Below are 19,025 nucleotides of genomic sequence, written 5' to 3' on the forward strand. Positions count from 1 at the left end.
CTGTAAGTGTTCTAATCAATGGTTGCCAAGTTGTCTGCCCCAAGAACCACTTTGGAGCTTCTGAATTATATCCATATAATGTGCAATGCTGCAACGCCCCCTTTCCAGAGGCCCTCCTTTCTCCTTTAAGGTTATTTTCAGCTTTGTCTTTTCCTCTCTCATCCAGGTAGTGGTGTTCAAATGCTCTTTTTTTCTCCAAACTCCTATCTCCAGTCCTTCCTTCTAATCATCCCAATCAATCCTTGACTCTGAATTCCTCCCCTCCCCTGGAGGTCCCCAGGACCTCCCCAGCACCTGGCCCTGAGTTCCTCCGGGAAAACACTGTGAGCTCAAAACGGCTGGGGTTTGTTCAGCGGGTTGGGTCTTTTTCCCAAGTTTATTGCTCAGTGAAAGCCAAGCTGTATCATGAAAGATGTGAATAGAATATAAATTGTCCCAATTCAACAAGTTAATCAAGGTTATTTGACCACTGAGGATTTAGTTAGGGGCTATGGTTGTCACTGAAATAAAACAATAATCACAAAAAATAATTTAAATGGTTTTATTTAAGTCGATTGTAGAGATCCTGGATGTTGCTTTTTGAACACAAACAAGAAATTAACAAAACAAGCATTCATATTTCTAGTTTTAAACACTTTAGTTCTACATGTGGAATGCAGATATTTGAAAGAGATTTTCAACAAGGTCAACACAATGCATGAGATAACACACACTGAATTAGGCTAGTCTTCACCTCCATCTTCGCGTTTATGATCCTAAATTGGCTGGAGGTGTGTGTGTGGCGGGGCGGGGGGTGGGGGGTGCTTTTTTGCTTTTTCATTTCACAAATGATTGCTCAACACAGAATGAAATACACCAAAGAAGAAAATAGTCTTTTTATACCTAGGGAAGAAGCTACTACTCTTAAAATGATCACTTCAAGGTAACAGACATCCAAATTGATGTGGTTTTCTTTGAAACCTCATCAGTAAATCATTTCTTGCACAGTAGGTTCGGCATTAACCCTGCATTTAGGATAGGTAGTGTTATGGAGGGCTGGCTGCTGCATACCAACGTCAGTATCAAGTTCTTCATCAGGAATTAGAGACTGTCCCGGATACCAAGCAGGACAACACTGGCAAAAAAACAAAAAGTGAACTGCAGATAGGTCAAAACAAGCTACATTTACTGTTAGAAAAATATCATAAAACGTTACTGGATATGTTGTTTTAAATGCTAGCGTATAATAAAACACAATGGAATCTTCTATTTTTAACACCTTATGCTCAAATGGTCTTTACATAGGTTGTGTTTTAATAAAACACATTAGACAACATACACACTCTATCAGAGAACAAACATTAGAAACTTGCCATTTGGTGAAGGCTATTCTCCCACTTACTACAGGGCTCACATTTCTCTATTCATCACATCAGTAAACAGGTTGGACTGTCATCACATTAAAAATATACAAAATTGTTTGCTCTATTAGATTATTTTTAAATAAATGTTTTCTTTAGTTTCAACAGATTTTTGGCAACAAGAATCTTATTCAAAGACGTTTTGCTCCTGTGTTATTATTAGTCTAAGTCCTCTGAACATTCCCCCCTTTAATGGCTTCCTGCGAACTTCGTGTTTTTCAAGCTGTAAATTTCAATAGTGATGGTAGAAACCAAACCTCAGAGGGAAAAGCAGTGCCCTTTGGAGTTATCATTCAAACAAATATAAGAGTTCTACCAATTTGTCATTCGTCCAGTTTAGAAGAAATTCCATTCATGTAACTCTTATGAAAATCAACCACAGTTTTACCATATCAAATGACCCAAAGAACACCGCAGGTATCCAGGGGAGATAGTTCACCAGTGCTTCTTTAGCTTGATTCCAAAGTCAATCTTAGAGACGTTCTGGGCACTGCAGTTCTCAGAGAGACAAACTGCCTATCCATTGGCTAAAGATTTTTCAAGTTAATGAACTTTTCACTTTCCACACTTTTGGTACCAAGAGATTTAGCCAGGAAAAAGCTCATATCTCAGGGTTCAAACTACAGCATGGAAAAATAAAGTATACAGCAAGCACCATCTACCTCCTTTGCTCTCTCAAACATGTCAATACTCTACTCCAGTCAGGGGGTGGGGTGAAGAGGCTGAACCCTGGAAGCAAACTTCACCCAAAGGGGTAAAAATCTGTTTGGTGGCTATTTCAAAACAAGTTTCCAAACTGTAGAAGGGTCTCCATCCCCTTTGACTTGCACGAACCACACATAAGAAAAGGACAGAAAACACTACAAGGCAGGCTTATTTTAATTGCCCAGGGGTTTCCAATGCAAAGCACGACAACTTAAATGCATATTCCAAATTCTTGCTCCAAAGCCGTCTTCTTTGTGCACTGAAAAGGAGGAAAGACAACCCCATCAATTGTTCTCTGCAGATAAAGGCACTGTTTTGCAGATTTCCCCCCAGATCTGGGCCAGCTTTGCTAATGACCTGCCCACCCACCTGGGGCCCTTCTCAAGGTGGCCCACGGGAGCTGGCCCACACCTTCAGGAGCCCAAATCCTCGCCAGTGGGCAGCCCAGAAGGCTGTCTTTTCGTTTAGCTGTTGGCCTCCACGAAGACGCAACCTGAAAGAACGCGTGCCGCTTATTTTCCTAGAGGAGACGGGGGTCAAAAACTACATTTTTAAAAGCCCACATTTTTTCCCCCTCACGAAAGACATCTGCTCCATTTTCCCTGCAGAGAAAACACGGACTCGAGATCCCAGAACTACCAGGGGTTCTTTCACACGCCAGCATTAAGGCGGTTTAAGCTAAAGCTGAATGAAAGTTTTCGGAATCATGGCCTTCCCTCCAGCCCCTTTTTTCGTAAGACGACCAGCTGTTAACAGCACACACAAAAGCGCACACAGTGCTATTTTTCATAGGCCCGCGTTTAAATGAGATATGCAGAAAACGGGGCCTGAGCAACGTGTAGGGTTCGAACTCGCAATGACATATCCGTGCGGCTAATCCAGGGCACCCGGTTTGGAAACGGTGCCTCCGTGCTCCGCTCACGCGCCCCGCCATTGTCCTGGAAGAGAACAGTGTCCACTCCTTGGCATTTTTCGCGACTCGAAGGTGCAGGAGGATCCCGACTTGGGCACGAAGCTCAAAACGGCATCCCCCACCCCGAGGGGGTCAGAGGAGAAACGCTTTCAGTCGGGCCCGGAGGGTGGGGAGGCTTCGGGTAGATTTCAGGTCCAAGCCTACCCCCCTTCCCTCCCGGGAACCCCAGCCCCCAGAAGGCTCGCCAACTTCCCACGCCCAGGATGCCCTGGAAGAACTTCTCCGCTTCCGTTTTTTTTTTTTTTTTTTTTTAACAATTTTGCGCTCGGCCGCCACGACCTACATTCTCCCGCGAGGCGCTCCGAGCCGAGGAATAAAAGGGAGTTGAAACCACACAACAGTTCGGCAGCCCGCCGTCAGCGCTTTGCTGCGCTCCGCGGGGGTTCGCATCCGGCCGCCATGTTTCCGACCCGAGAGCCGCCCCAAAACCAGCCCCCCCGCTCCGTCCGGCCCTCCGCCCCCCCTTCCCGGCCCGGCCGAGGCCGCGGCGCCGCCGAGCCGCTTTCAACTCTCCCCCGCCGCCCCCTCGCAGCGAAATCTGACTCGACGGCTGCGGGTTCTGCGCCTGCGCACAGCGCGGGCTCTGGGCGCTGGCGGCCGGCGGGGTCCCGGCCGCGGCTTGAAAAGGCCGGAGCGACGGGGCGCGGGGGAGGAGGGGCCGGTCCGGGCCGGAGCCTCCCCTTTCCACCCAGCGGGCCCCCGCTCCGGCCCCGGCGCGGCTCTCACACGTGCACGCTAAAAACCCACTTCAAAGTCTTGTTCTTAGTGCGGGGGCGGCCGCCTCTAGGCCAGCCCTTGGGCCCTCGCGCGGGCCGCGAACCGGGCCCAGCGCCCTGCCGGCCCTTCCAAAACCCTGGCGCGGCGATGAGACCGGGAGGGCCGGAGAGCGGGGACTCTCGCTGAAAAGCCCCGGGCGCTGGGATCGGCCTTCGGGCGTGCGAGTACCTCCCCTCCCTCCCCCACCCCGCCGCTTTCAGAAAATGAATGGAACACAAAGTTTGCGGCCAGCGCTGCGCTGTGGCCTTCGGAGCTCACCATTGTTTGGGCTCATATTGACCCCAGGTCCGGATTAGGCAGCGGCTGATTCCTGCTTTACAGACCCGCCGGCCTAATGAGGCCGGGAGGCGATGGGGCGCGAAGCGTCCTCGGAGCCCGGGCGACCGCCGGCTTACGGCCGCCAAGGGCCCTGTAGGTGGAGGTCAAAGGGTCAGCGGGCCGAGACCGCAAGAGAATTGACTCTAGGAAATGAGGTCCCCTCCCCCCCGGCCCCAGCTTCGACCGGGCCTTGCAAGAACTTGGTGTGTGCATAGGGACCCCGGGATCCCCCACCAGGGGCCTGAGGACCCCGAGCGGGAGCCCTGACTTCCGCGACGCCTCGTCCCGGGGCCGAGCCCGACTAGACTTTAGGTCTCGTGGGGGAAGACCGCCCGAAAGAAAACCAGCCCGGCTGCGGGGCTGAGATCCCGCGCGGTTCAGGGGATGGGCAGACCGGTAGCGACTCTTTCAGAAGCTTAAGGGCCAAGGCCCTTAGGCTTTTTTCGTTTGTTTGGGGGGTTTTATAAGGGGAGAAGGAGCCAGGGGCGAAGAGACAGCGGGCGGCGAGGGGGGTGGGAGGGGCGAGGAAGTCCTGAACACAACTTTCCTAGGAGGCTTTGTGAGCAGAGGCGTTCCTGTTAGTTCTTCAACCTCCGCGGTAGTTAGGACCCACAACCCTGCTTAGCCTGGACCCTGATCTTTAACCTTCCAAACTGGATGAAGTCCAGACTTCTGTCTGCATGAAAATAGACACCTTCGTGGAAATGTTAAACTAAACCACCCATTTTGGAAAAGATAATGGACTTTTAACAAAGGTCTTACCAGGTACAAGAAGTAAAATAACCGTTCTCTTACTAAGAATCCAGCTGACATTCATGTTTTCCAGCTTATCTATCTTTAGGGTTGCAAAGGTTTTTGTTGTTGTTGGGCGGCGGGGGAGGGGGTGCTTATTCTTTAAGAGACTTACTGAAAATTGAAGAATATGTACTCCCAGAGTCAGATTATAGAAAGAAAATCTGTGAAAAGTTTTCTACTAAAATAAAGTTTTCTTTGCAACAAATGACAAGGGCAGAGGGATAGACAGAAATAACGATGCTACATCCGTATTAAAGGATATCATGTAAGGGGCAAAACTTTCACATCTTAATATTGGTTATCATCATTGTTAATTCACATCTTCCCCTCTTAGGACACAATGCTCTACTGTAAATTTTCATGGCAGAATAATTTCAAGCCTAGCAAAAAAGATCAAACTTAATGTCTCCTAAGGAGATGTCTGTTTAATGTATTTAATGGGGGGTGGGAGAAGCAAGTTTTTGAAATAATCTTGCATCCAACCCATCACTCTACTGTCATTTAAGGTTAGGTGAAGTTGGGGGTGGAGAGAAAATTCATAGAGAAAACAGTAAACTGTGGAAGTTAAATGCACATTTCAGAAGAAAAACATCATTTAGACTTCAGTTGGAACACATGTAAAGCCAATCTTATGAGTACACACTTTCTGAAAACTTGCTGAGCATTTAAAATGCTTTCTGGTTTGAAGTGAAGGAAAACTCCTGAAATAGGAATTTGGTCCAGCACCCTCAATGTCAAGGTCAAGACTAGAATGTCTGGGGGTAGGAGCAGTAGACTGACCAGGTTACCTGCTCACACTTGTGAAGGCATCCCAATCCGTTCATGGCATTCAGGCCTTTGCCTTGTCTACTGGTGGAGGAAAGTGCAAAAAAAACCCCCCAAAAAACCATTCTCCACAAACAAGAAATCACATCCAAAGCAATTTGCAATTAGAAACTGTCAATAACTAATTGTCTGTTGACAAAGATCAGTAGATAACTTAAAACAGACTGTTTCAACTGTATCCAAGGAATCAAAGTTTCTTTTAATCATCAGAACTTCTCTGAGCATTTCAATTTAAGGTTGATTTATTTGAACATGGGAAAAAAATCAGGCACCAAATACAAAAATGTTATAAATAGTTGTGCCAAGACTTTATTTCTTCAAAAAGAACAATAAACAAAATTCTAGAATTCAAAATGATTATGAATAATACCAAACTGACTGCCACCACAAATCCTAGAGTACTGCCCCTTCAAGAGAAGGAGATACTTAAGCCTATTCATTACATTGCTAAATTCTTTACAATTCCTTATCTCCACCATTCTATTTGCTGATTTGCAAGTTGGTTATTCATGCAGATTGGGCTCTCAATATTAAACAGCACCCTAAATTAGTAAAAAAAAAAAAACCCTCAATACTCTACCCACTCCACCCCCCCAAATAGTAATGTTTCTTTTTCATATAACAACTGTAAAAAACGGTCTGTCCAAATGAGTTGCTTCACTTAAGATTAAACGGATTGTTAATATTTTATCACAAAGCAAACAACCATTTTTCATTGTTATTGATTTTAATGGAAACAATGCTCTTAACATCTTTGCCTACAAACCATGAACTTTTAAAAATACATATTTTGCAAATGTTTTTTCTTTCCATAATATTTCAGAACAGCTGCAGTTATTACACCGCTATAAAAATGTTATGAATAATTGTGATAATTACGAATTGAACTATATACAGCAAAACAAACCAACCTGTGCCTTCCAAAATTGTAAATGGTCTATGGTTCTTTTAAGAAGCACTTTAATCATAAGTAAGCATGCCTCGACTGGCCTTACTCGTCATCACTGTTTCAGACATATGCTTACTTTTGAAAATATATAGATAGCTAGATAGATTTGATAGGCAGATTAGATAAGTCATAGATACAAACATATATAGGTATATGGGTGATCTCTTGATAGAACAGACAGACATGCATCCTGTCGCAATGTTCATTTTTATGTAAGATAATAAAAAACTAAGGGACATAAAACTCATTAGGTTACCTTAGGTTTATATATGTAGGGCAGGGATGATTAAATCCAGCTTCTCAGTCTTTGAAGTACAAGATTGAGATGTCATGGCCACTAACTGAATTGATCAGTAATATTTGATTTGCATGCAGAAAATCCAGGACAAACACATTTAAACTCGCAGTTAAACAACCATCTGAGCTAAAGAAAGGAGGGTCTTCCCAGATGGAAACTGACACTGTAAAGAATCTATACTGCAATAGAAAAATAATTTAACAATTAAAAAAGGGATCTGAGTGAGTTATAAATACCAACAAACAAGATTTCATTTGCTCACGTCTCCTCTTTGAAGAAGGAGGCTGTTACAAAACAAGAGAAAGGAGTCAGTGGTTCAAAAACTGTAAATTGTGTTCTTCTTTCAAAACAATAAATTTTAATGCTAAAGCGGTTATAATCAAAAGCTGTACAGAATTTGTTAGAAAACATTTATCCATAAATATTGTTCAGTTCCCGGCATTTGTAGCAATAATTAAATTACAAACGATAAATATGGCATCAATGGATATGTATTTACAAAAAAGAAAGTTATTACAAAAGGCAATTGTATACTAAACGTCACAATTTGTGTAGAGTAACATCACATCCTCAGCCTGAAAAAATACTGAACAACAGTTTTAACCCCATTAGACAAAAATACATTCACAAGTGTAATGCTTTGAGGAAAAGTTCAAGACATAACAGGACTTTGGCACGGTTTAAGACTGTGAGAGTTTAAACAATCACCACTAAGGCGAAGATTTTTCCATCAGTTTTAGCATCACCACCAATAAGACTTCCATAACTTCCTCTCAAGAAACAGGACAAGAGTTAAAATGAACTGAAGGCATTTAGGGATGGGGTGAGCAGAGAGCAAGAGAAAGGGGAGGAAAAAGCAGTGAGAAGATCTTTTTTTAATCCTTCAAATGCCAAAACATATTTTCTAATCCTGAGAAAAGGGCATGGCTACTTTTGGATCTTGCCCAAAAACCTTCCTGGACAATTGCAATTAACCAGATGTAGCCCTATATATGGCCTCTTGCCTTACAACTCCATTTCCATCTGATTGGTCTCAGTTTTCTTTTTAAAATGCATTTGGTCCATTCTATGGTTAAACAGGGTTTGTGTTTGTCCTCAGACGTACCATTCGTTAAAATTGGGAGGAAGTCCAGGGTTGTGGCTGGTGCTAGTTTGAACTGCAGAAGGGGTTTTAGTGGTATCTTTACTGTTTGCAGAAGCTATAGCGGGTGGAGTGGAAGATTCATAGCCTGAACTGGCAGCAGGGGAGGAATCTGACCCTTGAGATTCATGAACCTAAAATTAACATGTATATATTATAATGAATATAATTCCAACTGGCATTGTGCAAGCAAAAACAAGAGCACTGTAAGAGCAAGACCGCCCAGTGACCCACTTAAAAGACAAAATGCTGCTGATTTGGGGGTTTTGTTTTTTAATTTCCACATTACCGATGTATAAGAAAACCCCAAGACATTCGTCAAAAAACCAGTTTGAGTCCTAAGATTGGCCATTGTGGAAAAGGAATAAAGTACTCTAGTTTATTCATGCCCCTTCAGAAATGCTTTCTCCGCGGCTAGAGCGGGGTAAGCACAGTCTTTGGGGCCCTATAAAATACTCCGGGCCCAAGTCTGGCCAAGACCGCTCTGGCTTGCGAAAGCAGGTACAGAGAAAGGTGGCACGGGCGCCCTGGGCGCTGCGAGGGCTCCGACAATTGCGTGGGAATCCCCCCGCGCTCCTCGGCCCTATTGTTTTACCCGAAGCCGAAGAAGAACGGAGCCCCCAGCCCCCCGCCCCCCGGATTCGGCGCGGGCACTCTCGGTTCTCATCGCGGGTTGAGCCGGGGAGAGGCGGCCACTGCGACATCCAGTCCCGGCGAGCTCGGTTAGAGCTTCCCAGGAAACAACTGATCTTTCCCTCCGCTCCTCCTCCTCCCTACTGCGCTCCCCCTCCCCGTCCCCCCTCCCGGTCCCTCAAATGGGTTCAAGGTGTCAACGCTGGAGCAAATCGGATTTAACGTGGAAGATACAGGGTTGGCAGCGCGGGCGCTTCCGTTCCGCAGCCCGGTGTCGGGCAGAGTGTTTATAAACCGCCGACCGCTAATAAAGAGGTAATTACCTTCATGTGCTTGCGCAGGGAGCTCGGGTGCGTGTAGGACTTGTCGCACACTTTGCAGATATAGGGCTTGTCCGAGGTGTGCACATGCATGTGCTTCTTGCGGTCGCTGCTGTTGGCAAAGCGTCTGTCACAGCCTTCAAATTCACATTTAAAAGGTTTCTCACCTGCAAAAGGCAGAAACGCAAAGGGGGTGGGGGTGGGGGGATAGAGTCAGGGCCAGGAGCGTCCTCCGGCCGAGCAGCGGGAGACAGAGCTCTCCGGCGGTCTGCCCGGAGAGGGAGCGCCGACTGGGGGCTGCCGTGGCATCTCTTTTCCCTGGAGAAAAATGGAGATCGCGGGTTGAGCCTGCTAGGGTGGGGAGCAGTGGTCGGGGGCGGGGGTGAGGCAGGGCCGGCCCAGAACCTGCCCGTCCCTTTGTTCTCGGGCCGGAGGGCAAGCCCCTGGCTCCTCCAAAGTTTCCCCCGAGTTGCGGTACTCCCCCCGCCCCCCACCCGGCCCGGGGCCTCCGAGCGCTGCCGCGTTCCGCCGGTATCTCGGCGTGGCAGCCAAGCCCGGGAGGGACAATGGACCGAGGACGGGACAATCCCTTTTAGTTCCTCCTTTGTACCTTTTAATTTGCCTCTTTCAAATGCATCGGTTTTGCTAAGCCCAGCATTAAAAAGCTGAGGTCGTCGTACTTAACGTTCGAAAAGAGAAAACTATATAAATCCAGGGGGCTCCGGACAGTTTTACAAGATGCTCTGAACAAGCCACGAAACTGGGGTGCCTTTTCTACGTTAGCGTTCCTCCCGGAGGACTGAATTGAACCTGGAACTCCAAATAAAAATAGTTTGACAAAAGTACCAGTCATTTAATTAGGAGATGTGCCAATCAAGGGTAAAAAAGAGCGGAAGTAACCGAAAGTTAGTTTTCATTAGCATTTCTATGGTTGCCTCCCCCGACTGGGTGCCGAGAGCTAAGTCGCTTGTGAACAATTTCTCTGCACGCGTTCGGAGTCCCTCCAGAGTAACCCAGAAAGAGACAAAAAGAGGCGGCGCCAGTGGGTTCCTGGGCGCGAGAAGGTTCCAATTAGTTCCTGAGACCGCACAGCCGTCCGCCCGGGAAGTTAGAACTGGGCAAAAGCTCCGCGGGGCGGGGAGGACGAGAGGTGGAGGGACATTGACAGCGCTACTTCTTCCAACCACCCCGGCGGGGCGCCGCCTCTCTCTACGGCCGCCACCCCTCGCTTCCTCGCGGTGCATGTCGGCTTCGCGGCGCGCGGCCGCGGCGAACCCCGCGCCCGCCCGCCCTCCTCCTTACCTGTGTGGGTCCTCTTGTGGATCTTGAGGTTCTCGGAGCGAGCGAAGATCTTCCCGCAGCCCGGGAAGGGGCACGGGAAGGGCTTCTCGCCCGTGTGCACCCGAATGTGATTGACCAGTTTGTACTTCGCCTTGAAAGACTTGCCCTCGCGGGGGCACTCCTCCCAATAGCAGACGTGGTTGTTCTGCTCCGGGCCCCCCACATGCTCCATGGTGACATGTGTCACCAGCTCGTGCATGGTGCTGAAGGTCCGGTCACAGCTCTTCTTGGGCCGGCTCAGCTGAGCCTCGTCGATCCACTTGCACGACAGCTCCTGCTTGATGGGCTGTCGCATGTAACGGAAGAAGGCGCCGGGCCCGTGGTGGGCCGCCACGTTCACGCCCATGTTCATGTTCATGGGGCTGTAGTTCGGGAACTGCGCGCCGGCCGTGTAGGGGTCCGTGCGCGGGCTGGCCACCGGGCGGTACGGGTCAGCGCGGCCGAACAGCTCCCCGCGCAGCCCCAGGTGGACCTGGTTGTTGTCCACGTGCCCGGTGGGCGACGGGTGCCCAGCGCCTTGGTCGTGCAGCCCGGGGAAGAGCAGGTAGCCAGGGGGCTCAGAGATGCCAGCCGGAGCGTGCAGGCTACTCGCCGAGCCGGCGAAGAGCCCGTGCTGCCCGCCACCCGAGGCCGCCTCGCCGAGCCCGGAGCCGCGCTGGCGGAACAGAAAGTCGCGCGTGGAGTTGAAGGCGGCGGAGGCGGCTCCGCCGTAGCTGGGCACCTGGCCGGCGTGGTGATGGTGGTGATGGTGGTGGTGATGATGGCCCAGGGCGTTGGCGTAACCCGAACCCTGCGGCGTGAACGCCGAGCTCTGGCCAGAAGACAGATCGTGAGCCGCCGCGGGGCTCAGCTTGAAGGCGGCGGCGGCGGCGGCGGCGGCGTGGGGCGAGTCCCCGAAAGGAGTCAGCCCTATGCCCGCCGGCTCGCGGTTGGGCATCTCGTGGTGGCGCGGCGCGCCGAAGCTGCCCACTCCCAGTCCTGGGAACTGCGGGCCTCCGTCCAGGAGCATCGTCATGGGTGGTTCTTTTTCGACACCAGCGACCTCGCAGATGTGATCGAGGGTGCTTAAGGAGAGCTCCACAGAGTCGAAGTCGAAGAGGGGTGGCGACGGTTGGACACGGTGGTCGGGAGATCCCTCAGGCTGAAGCAGGGACTGCAACTTTCCGTCGCTGAGAGAGTCTCCTGCAGAGGGACAGGAGGGAGGAGGGGAAGTAGAAGGACCTGGAGGGGGGAGGAGGGGGGAGAAGGAGGGGGGTAGAAGGGAGGAGAAAAGATTCTGGAACTAGATCTGGTTTAACAAACTAACAGACGCGCACAAAGAAAAATAAGCAAAATAATAAGTGGAGGGCGGAGTTTGCCAATCCTGTCCCGGGCACCCCACCTCTCCCCGAGAGCGCAGAGCCGCGGGACCAGGAGGTTCCTGCCTCCCGGCTAGGGTGCGCTTAGAAGCAGAGCAGGCTCGCGGCCGGCGGGCAGGAGGCAGGAGGAAGGCTCGGTCCTCGCCGCTCGCCGCGCCAGTCCCAGCCTGTTCGCCTCCAGAGTAGTGTCCTTGGACTGATAAAGTCAATCACTCACTCCTCTCACATAAACCGAGCGGGAGGCCGCGCGGCGCGCGCCAATGGGGAGCCAGCTGGCCCGCGGTCACCTGACCCCCGGCCCCGCAGCCCATTGGCAGTCGCCACACTGATTGGCAGCGCGGAGTGGGGAACATGGCAGCCGCGGCCGAGCGACCGCCGCTGATTGGGCCGTGGCCCGGCGCCTGGCAGGTGAGGCGGCGGCAGAGGCGGCCGGGAACCCGCGAGTGGGCTCCGTGAGGCTGGCGCTGCCGTGGGGGAACTGGAGCCAGGCTCCAGCCGGCGACCGGCGGGGCGGAGCCGGGGCCTCTCCCCGGCTTCCCCCTCGCCCGAAGCGGGCGAGCACCCCTCGCGCCCGCTTTACCCGCTTTTACCAAATGAATTCCTTGCCTCGCCAGGATCGTTCCCACCGTCGGCTGGGCGCTGCACGTCCAGTCCTGCCTGGGCCCCCCAACCCGCTGCCTCACCACCCCGAGAATGTGCCCCCGGGCGTGGATCCCGGGGCGAGAACAGTTCCACTCTCGCGGCTCATTCGCCGCGTCCTCCCCACGGGCTGCTGTGGGTCCTGTTGACCCAAGAGGCTGGACCCAGGCCGGCCAGCTCGCCGTCTGTGAAAACGAGGAGAAATGGTTAGAATTAGAGCCATCTCCGTTACTTCCCTCTGAGCCATCCATTGGCTCTCAGTATGTGAGTAGTGGCTATAGTATACTGTCCTCGCCACTGTCCCCGCCACCCTCCCACATGACACACCAGACACAACACAGCAATCACATGTAACACAGTAAACTCGCACACACGACACTAAACACGCTCTCAACACAGCAGTAAACACGCACAACAAACTACACACAAAAAGGGAAACAGACACACAACAAATTAAACACCCAACAGTATACACACACGCACGTATAACTGCAAACACACCGAAGCACAAATACTAAACAGGCAAAACGTACATTTACCCTGGCACGCCGAACATGCACACAGCATGAACTACACAGCAAACTCACTGCACACACATTCGCTCACACACACACACACACACACACACACACACACACACACACCCCGGATCAGTGCCTGTTTTCAAACCACTGGGCTAATCAGCTTCGAATTCTTAACATTTTCAAATGCAAAAGTGGGGGCGGGAATGGGGCTTGTGAGGTGGAATTCTCTTCCCTCTGAACTGCCAGGGCTTTGCCCTCTTCTACCTGCAGAAGCTTCTAGTCACCTAGGGAACTTCTTACCCTTAAATATTGTCTTTCTAGGGTTGTGTGTGGGATCAGGGCCCCCTCTCCTGTCTGGTGCAAGGTCTTTCTGGACATAATGACCAGGTTCAGACAGGGCTATAAATCCACTCTTTTTTTTTTTTGTTCAGCAGGGCATTTGCAAATAATATAAGAGAGCGAGAATGGCAAAAAAAAAAAAAGAGAGAGAGAGAGAGAGATGGCTATGATTGTCATACTCCGAACGGAGCCGAGCCCCAAAGTCTGCGCCTTGAGGCAGCCTCACAGCCTGGCCGCCATCTCTCTGTAGGAAACAGAACATCTGATCAAGTTCAGAGACGCTTGAAGAGACCGCCTCAAGCAGCGCTTTATAAACTGCAGTCTTTCACTTCCTGCCCCCCATTCCTCCAGGCCTGGTCAAGACTTCACCTTCTTTCTTTGCCAGTTTGCTGGGGGCAAACCCTGCCGGTAGCGCACTTGCCGTAGTCACCCCCTCCCCTTCAAACTCGCCCCAATTCTCCCTCTACATCAGAGCTCTCCCCCCAGGTTGGAAGGTGAGTTCACTGCTGTCTTAAATTATTACAGCTACTGAAAATAGGCTCGCCAAGACTGGTTTCAGTGTCGCTCAGCAGCGGGTTTCTTTGCGGGAAGGGTGGGGTGGTGGTTGGGGGGGGGGAGGTTCAGAGAAGAACAAATAAGCCTAAATTATGCAAATGAATTCCCTGGAGTCAGCTTTACAAAAAGGGAGGATAGCTTTTCTTTCTCTTCCGCGTTTCTCCTCCCTTCCCCCTTTATATCCTTCCTTCTTTCTACCTCTCTTCACTTCCCACCAGCCCCCACGGACCCTGGGCGCGCAGCTGATCAGAAAAAGTTTGGATCTCCTCCGGCGTCAGCCCGGAGGAGAGCGGGGTTCGGGGGCGGCGAAGAGGTGGCTCTCAAGCCCTAGCCCGGCCAGCGCTGATGAGAGGGTTTCCGGGGAGCCCCGCCAGGTACCCCGAGAACCAGGGGCCTACGCGCGTTTGGGAGTCCGGGTCGGGGCTGCGGGGGCAAGGAGGAGCCGAGGAAGGAGGGCGGCCGAGGGCCCCTCGCCAGCCCCTTTTGGGGGAGGGGTCCCGAGCGCAGGGCGGGGGATGTTGCCGCCGCTGACCTACCCAGTGCCCACTGTCCGTCTTCATCTGACCACATTCTGATAATTAATTGCCTCCAGCACGTGCTCTGTAGTCCCTGGAACAAAAAGGCATAATTCAATTAGATCATCAACCGAGAAGTGGGGAGGGGGGATGCTTGTTAAGGGGCCGACCTGAGGCGGTTCAGCCAGGCCAGAACCCCGGGCGGTGGAGCCCTTCCTAGGACAGCCCGGCCCAGCCCGAATGTGCGACTCTTGAGGGAGTGTCGTTGCTCGGCAGGGCGCAGGGACCCCAGATACCCCCAAGAGGATGAGGCTGGGGACTTTGTGAGCTGCAGGGCAGAGGCAGGCCATTTCGAATTCTATTTCGGTTGGCGTGGGTGGAGGTTTCCTTTGGGGGAAGGGGGAACCCTGACCTTTGGAACACGATAGAAAGCGAAATACCTCCAGATATAGCAAGTTACCGCCTAAGAAAACAACTAACGCGCCCCCCCCACCCCAAGCAAACCACTCCTGTTAGGCAACTACAATAATAATAGGCAAGGTTCTGATTACCTGCAGCCCCCACCCCTCGACTCCCTTTTCGGAGGAGACCCTGGGAACAACTTCGGGGGACAGGGGGCTTTAGGGAGCTGAGTCTGAGAGGAGCGGAGTGGTGGCGGAAAGCAAGCGAAGAAAAGTTTTTTTCTGCACACAGGCTGGGGTAAGACAGAAGAGAGCTCTGGTTTCTTCGTTTCTCAGGTGGAGAAAGGAAGCACTGGGCAGGGCAGGGCAGGGCAGGGCAGGGCGACTGGAACCCAGGAGTCGTGGTTCTTATTTTACGCTAGAACCGAGGCTCCCTCGGCAGCTTTGGCTTACTGGGGTTTACATGTGTATTAGGCGGCGTAAATTAACCAATAAATCTCTTTTATGTGTCCCCCAGTTGTATGTGGTCTGGTCTAAATATCCACATGTCTGTATGGATAGGAAATATAATGGGATCCTTTCCCTCACACTGAGTTCAAACAGTAAATAGGAAAAAGATTTATTTTCATGCCCAAATCTGAAGCAATAAATAAAATCAGAGAAACTGATCATTGCCAAACGAGCAAAGCTTTTGAGCCAGAATTTTAGGATCCATCTTGGAGAAGCAAGAGGGAAACAGAATGTCCAGACGGGCAGTAGGGATAAACTGGTTTCTCCATAGAACCCAGAGCCCCACTTTGCAGCACTTTTCTCTTCAATCCAGCCTGCTAAAAAACAAAACATGTACAGCAGTTGTTCTATGGGGCAGAATTTCCTCTTAAAACACAGTCTCTGTGGCGGACATGAAATTATCCCAAGTCGGAGATCTAGCAGTTTTAAGTCCAAGGGAAACACTGCGGTCTTTTCTTCTGTTTTGTATTTAGAAAAGACTTGCAATCTAACACTCGGAACATTTTAAAGACCCTTTAAACCCAGCAAGCGGATTTCCGTTCTGCCAATGCTTCCTGATTTATTTCAATAAATGAATCTTTGAATCCAGGAAGGGAATTATTCCAAGACGCTGAATTTCGTGCCCCTGCCTCTTTCTAGCGAAGCACCAAGTGTTTCTCGTTGAAACATGTACTTGAAACTCACCATTATATGCATTTTTCCCCCTGGTAAACAGCACTTTCCTTACATCAATCCAACCCCCTCTTTAAAAAGAGTTCCAGATCTTTTTAAAAGAAAAACTGCAAATCGCAATTTTTTTAAAAAATGAAGGGAGAAGAAGGCTGGGAAAGGAATGAGTTTTTAACTCCTCTTTATTTTTATGCTAAGATAAAGCTCTTAATTGGCTTCAGGGGCCAAGCTAAACTGTCGATCTTGGGAGCTCCGGGACTAGTGGACACTTTCAGCAGCCGCTTATTTGAGGTCCAGATTTTATTGGCTGCATCAGAGTTTGCACTACCCTCTCATCATTTCACAAAAAAGTTTTAAGCCCTAAATACCTTTAAAATTCAATGTAGAATGAACAAGTAGATATTGTTAACCAACCCTTTTTAAATATCTGTTTTGTCTTTGTCCTCTGCGGTCCACAGCACATCGCTGCCCAATGTAATGAAAGGCAAACCAGACAGGAATGAGACATTTTCATTCATTGTACTTGTCAATCATGTCTGTGCAGATAGATAGACAAATGATAGATATTTGAACTTCAGAGACACAGGCTGAAGTAAAGAGGATTGAACTTGGAGGAAGGCAGGAAGTTGAGCTAGAGATATCAGAACCTAGTTTGAGATAATGAAGAGAGAGCCCTGAAAATACAGGAAATACAGTGAAAGCCTAGGCAGTGGGCAGTGCTCTGTTACAGCTAAGTCTGAGTCGTGGTCCTGGCCCACCAGGTCATGCAGCCAATGAGTACCTTTATTGCCCAGGATCTGAGGTACACTCTGGCTGTGGGTACCAGAAGGACAAGTCACACTGGAAGAAGACTTCCCCTTCCCCAAAGGGATCAGAACCATTTGTAGGTGGGAAGCACTGAGGCAAGGGGAGAGGGAGACCCAGGCAGGGGTAGAAATACACAATGATGCATTTGATTTATGATTCCAAGTCCTTCCCCAGTGAGCTGAAGAGATAGAGAAAGAAGAATGGATTGGGGGTGCAAAGCTTGCCTGACATTCTAGAGCTCTCATTTATGCAGGGCCCCAAGTTCCTTCTAGGTGCTAAGTGCTCCGTTAGTTCTGGTAAATAACTTCAGCTCCAAAACAAGTGGAGAGAAGCCTTGACTCTCCTGGGGTATTTACTTATTCATGTCCCTGCTTTGAGACAGGGTCCTGCACCCAAGGTGACAGGAAGGGTACCTCAGGACCACATTATGGTTTCTGGCACTGACTCATCCTTGGTGCCTAGGTGTTGGGGCCCCCACCTTCCTAGCTCCATTTCCCTAGTTCAGACCCAGTCCACCATTCCCTCTTCTTCCTCCCCTTCTCCCTGGGGGCCAGATGCTGCATTACCTCAATTATCTTCCCTTTTGCCCAAATTGAGAGTGAGAATTCCTGCCACCTAAAAAAATGCTGTCCCGGCTTATTCAACTCCCAAGAAGTTCTATATAGTTCAGGAATGGCATTTGGTAAAATCAACTTGCTTGTGGTTTTTGCATGATTTGGAGTCTTCATCTAGTCCTTTTCTAGTGAAGGAGTAGGAGGAAAAGGCTTTGATGGGGGCCTCCCTTTCCCCCTTTTCTTCCCCCCACCCCCAAGTAAGACAGAGTAGGAGTGAATTAGACTAACTTCTAGCTTGAATGTGGTCTGGCAATTTGCAAGCCAAATCTGGCCTGTTGTATTTGTATGGCCCCAGGAGCCAAGAATTATTTTTTTTTAATCTTTAGAGGGTTAGAAGTAGAAAAAAGAGGAGGAGAGGGAAAAGGGTGGGGAGATTAAGCTACAGAGACCCAGCGTGGCTTGCAAAGCTAAAGTTGTTTCTATATGATGCTTTACAGAAAATGTTTGCTTTCCCCTAGACTAGAGGTTGGAGGTTGCCAGCGAAGAAGCTAAGTATTCTTAACCGGCGGGTTTTATCCACCATCACTCTCCTACTTTTTAAGCTTCATTTTGCATGACATGATTTTTTTTTCAGCCTCGTAATTATTTCCAGGCATAACGTTGGTTTTGGAGAAAGGCGAAAAGTAGAGTCAAGGGAGAATGAACCAGAGGGAGAAAGAGGAGACAAGAGGAGAGGAAAGAAAAAAGAGTTGTGAATATCTCAATCTGTGACTGTGTGACCTGTGACCCTGAGGGTGGTTTTATTGTCTTTCTTCTTTGGCTAGAGATACATAGGTTTATTGACCCTTTCCGCATGACTGAACCCTGAGGGGCAACTGTAGCTGTCAAACCCAGCGAGGCATGTGAGTCCAGGCTAAGGCCGTTCCTTGAGCTGCCTGCCTTCAGGAAGCCCGAGGGAAGCGAGGCCAGTTCCCCAGGCCCCAGGGGCTCTGATGAGGAGAGGGCAACTATTTGCCAATTCAACTGCCCCTCCTCAGCCAGGGCCTGGACTTCATCCCTTGCCTTTTTCTCTCTCAGAAATGCTCCTTCCAGTTCTACCATGGACAGATGTCCTCAGCCACTACACTTGGGCAAGGATTTTAGCCCCACTTCCTTGAATGCCTCTCCTTTAAACTATAGGTTAATATAAAGATTCCAGGATGCTCCCACAACCTTGTCTTCTTAAGTATGCCTCTCCCCTCGTTTCTCCCAGACTCTAGCCCTATCAGAAATTTCTCTTCAAAGTTGCAGTTCCTCCCTGTCCTTAACCTTTGTCCTCTCAGACTCAGTTTTGGTAGATTACACTTCAGTTTTCGAAGCTGGCGTAGGCTGGCAGAGTCAACAGTTCCTCCAGACACAAGTAGTCACTGCACTCTGGTAGAGCTACTAGGTCTAGCAGAGAAATCTGGGATGCTCAGTTAATCCTGAATTTCAAATAAACTGATTTTTTTTTTTTTTAAGTATAAGTATGTCCCAAATACTGCATGGGAGATATTTACACTAAAAAATTAATCATTTTTTGTCAGAAATTTTAATTCAACTGGACGACCTATATCTTATCTGGTAATACTATGATTCAGGCATCTGACCTAGATGGGCCTGAAAGTGAAAGTGAAAATCGCTCAGTTGTGTCCGACTCT

The 19,025-nt window shown here is 49.7% G+C and overlaps 1 protein-coding gene across 2 annotated transcripts; it reads right to left on the reverse strand.

Moving 5' to 3' along the window:
* Window positions 1–527: 527 nt before the first annotated feature.
* Window positions 528–12,054, reverse strand: ZIC3 (Zic family member 3). 2 transcript variants are annotated; one of them, XM_024989342.2, is made up of 3 exons: window positions 10,437–12,054; window positions 9,138–9,301; window positions 528–1,114 (listed from the first exon to the last, which is right to left on the reverse strand). In XM_024989342.2, the coding sequence occupies exons 1-3, from the start codon at window positions 11,488–11,490 to the stop codon at window positions 965–967; spliced, it is 1,368 nt and encodes a 455-aa protein (XP_024845110.1). In that variant the 5' UTR covers window positions 11,491–12,054; the 3' UTR covers window positions 528–964. The 2 variants fall into 2 exon arrangements, with proteins under 2 accessions (XP_024845110.1, NP_001179742.1); NM_001192813.1 differs by lacking the exon at window positions 528–1,114 and adding an exon at window positions 8,136–8,315 and having other exon boundaries at window positions 10,437–11,490.
* Between the last annotated feature and the right edge of the window lie 6,971 nt (window positions 12,055–19,025).

This window comes from Bos taurus, unplaced genomic scaffold (assembly GCF_002263795.3).
Source record: "Bos taurus isolate L1 Dominette 01449 registration number 42190680 breed Hereford unplaced genomic scaffold, ARS-UCD2.0 Super-Scaffold_1723_ScbfJmS_2085, whole genome shotgun sequence".
Classification (NCBI taxonomy): domain Eukaryota; kingdom Metazoa; phylum Chordata; class Mammalia; order Artiodactyla; family Bovidae; genus Bos; species Bos taurus.

Coding starts and splice junctions, on each gene's coding strand:
- ZIC3 (NM_001192813.1), bottom strand. CDS start 11,490: ATGACGATGCTCCTGGACGGAGGCCCGCAGTTCCCAGGACTGGGAGTG. Junction 9,302..10,436: donor CCACAAGAGGACCCACACAG/GTAAGGAGGAGG, acceptor TGCCTTTTGCAG/GTGAGAAACCTTTTAAATGT. Junction 8,316..9,137: donor CCCTGCGCAAGCACATGAAG/GTAATTACCTCT, acceptor TGTTAATTTTAG/GTTCATGAATCTCAAGGGTC.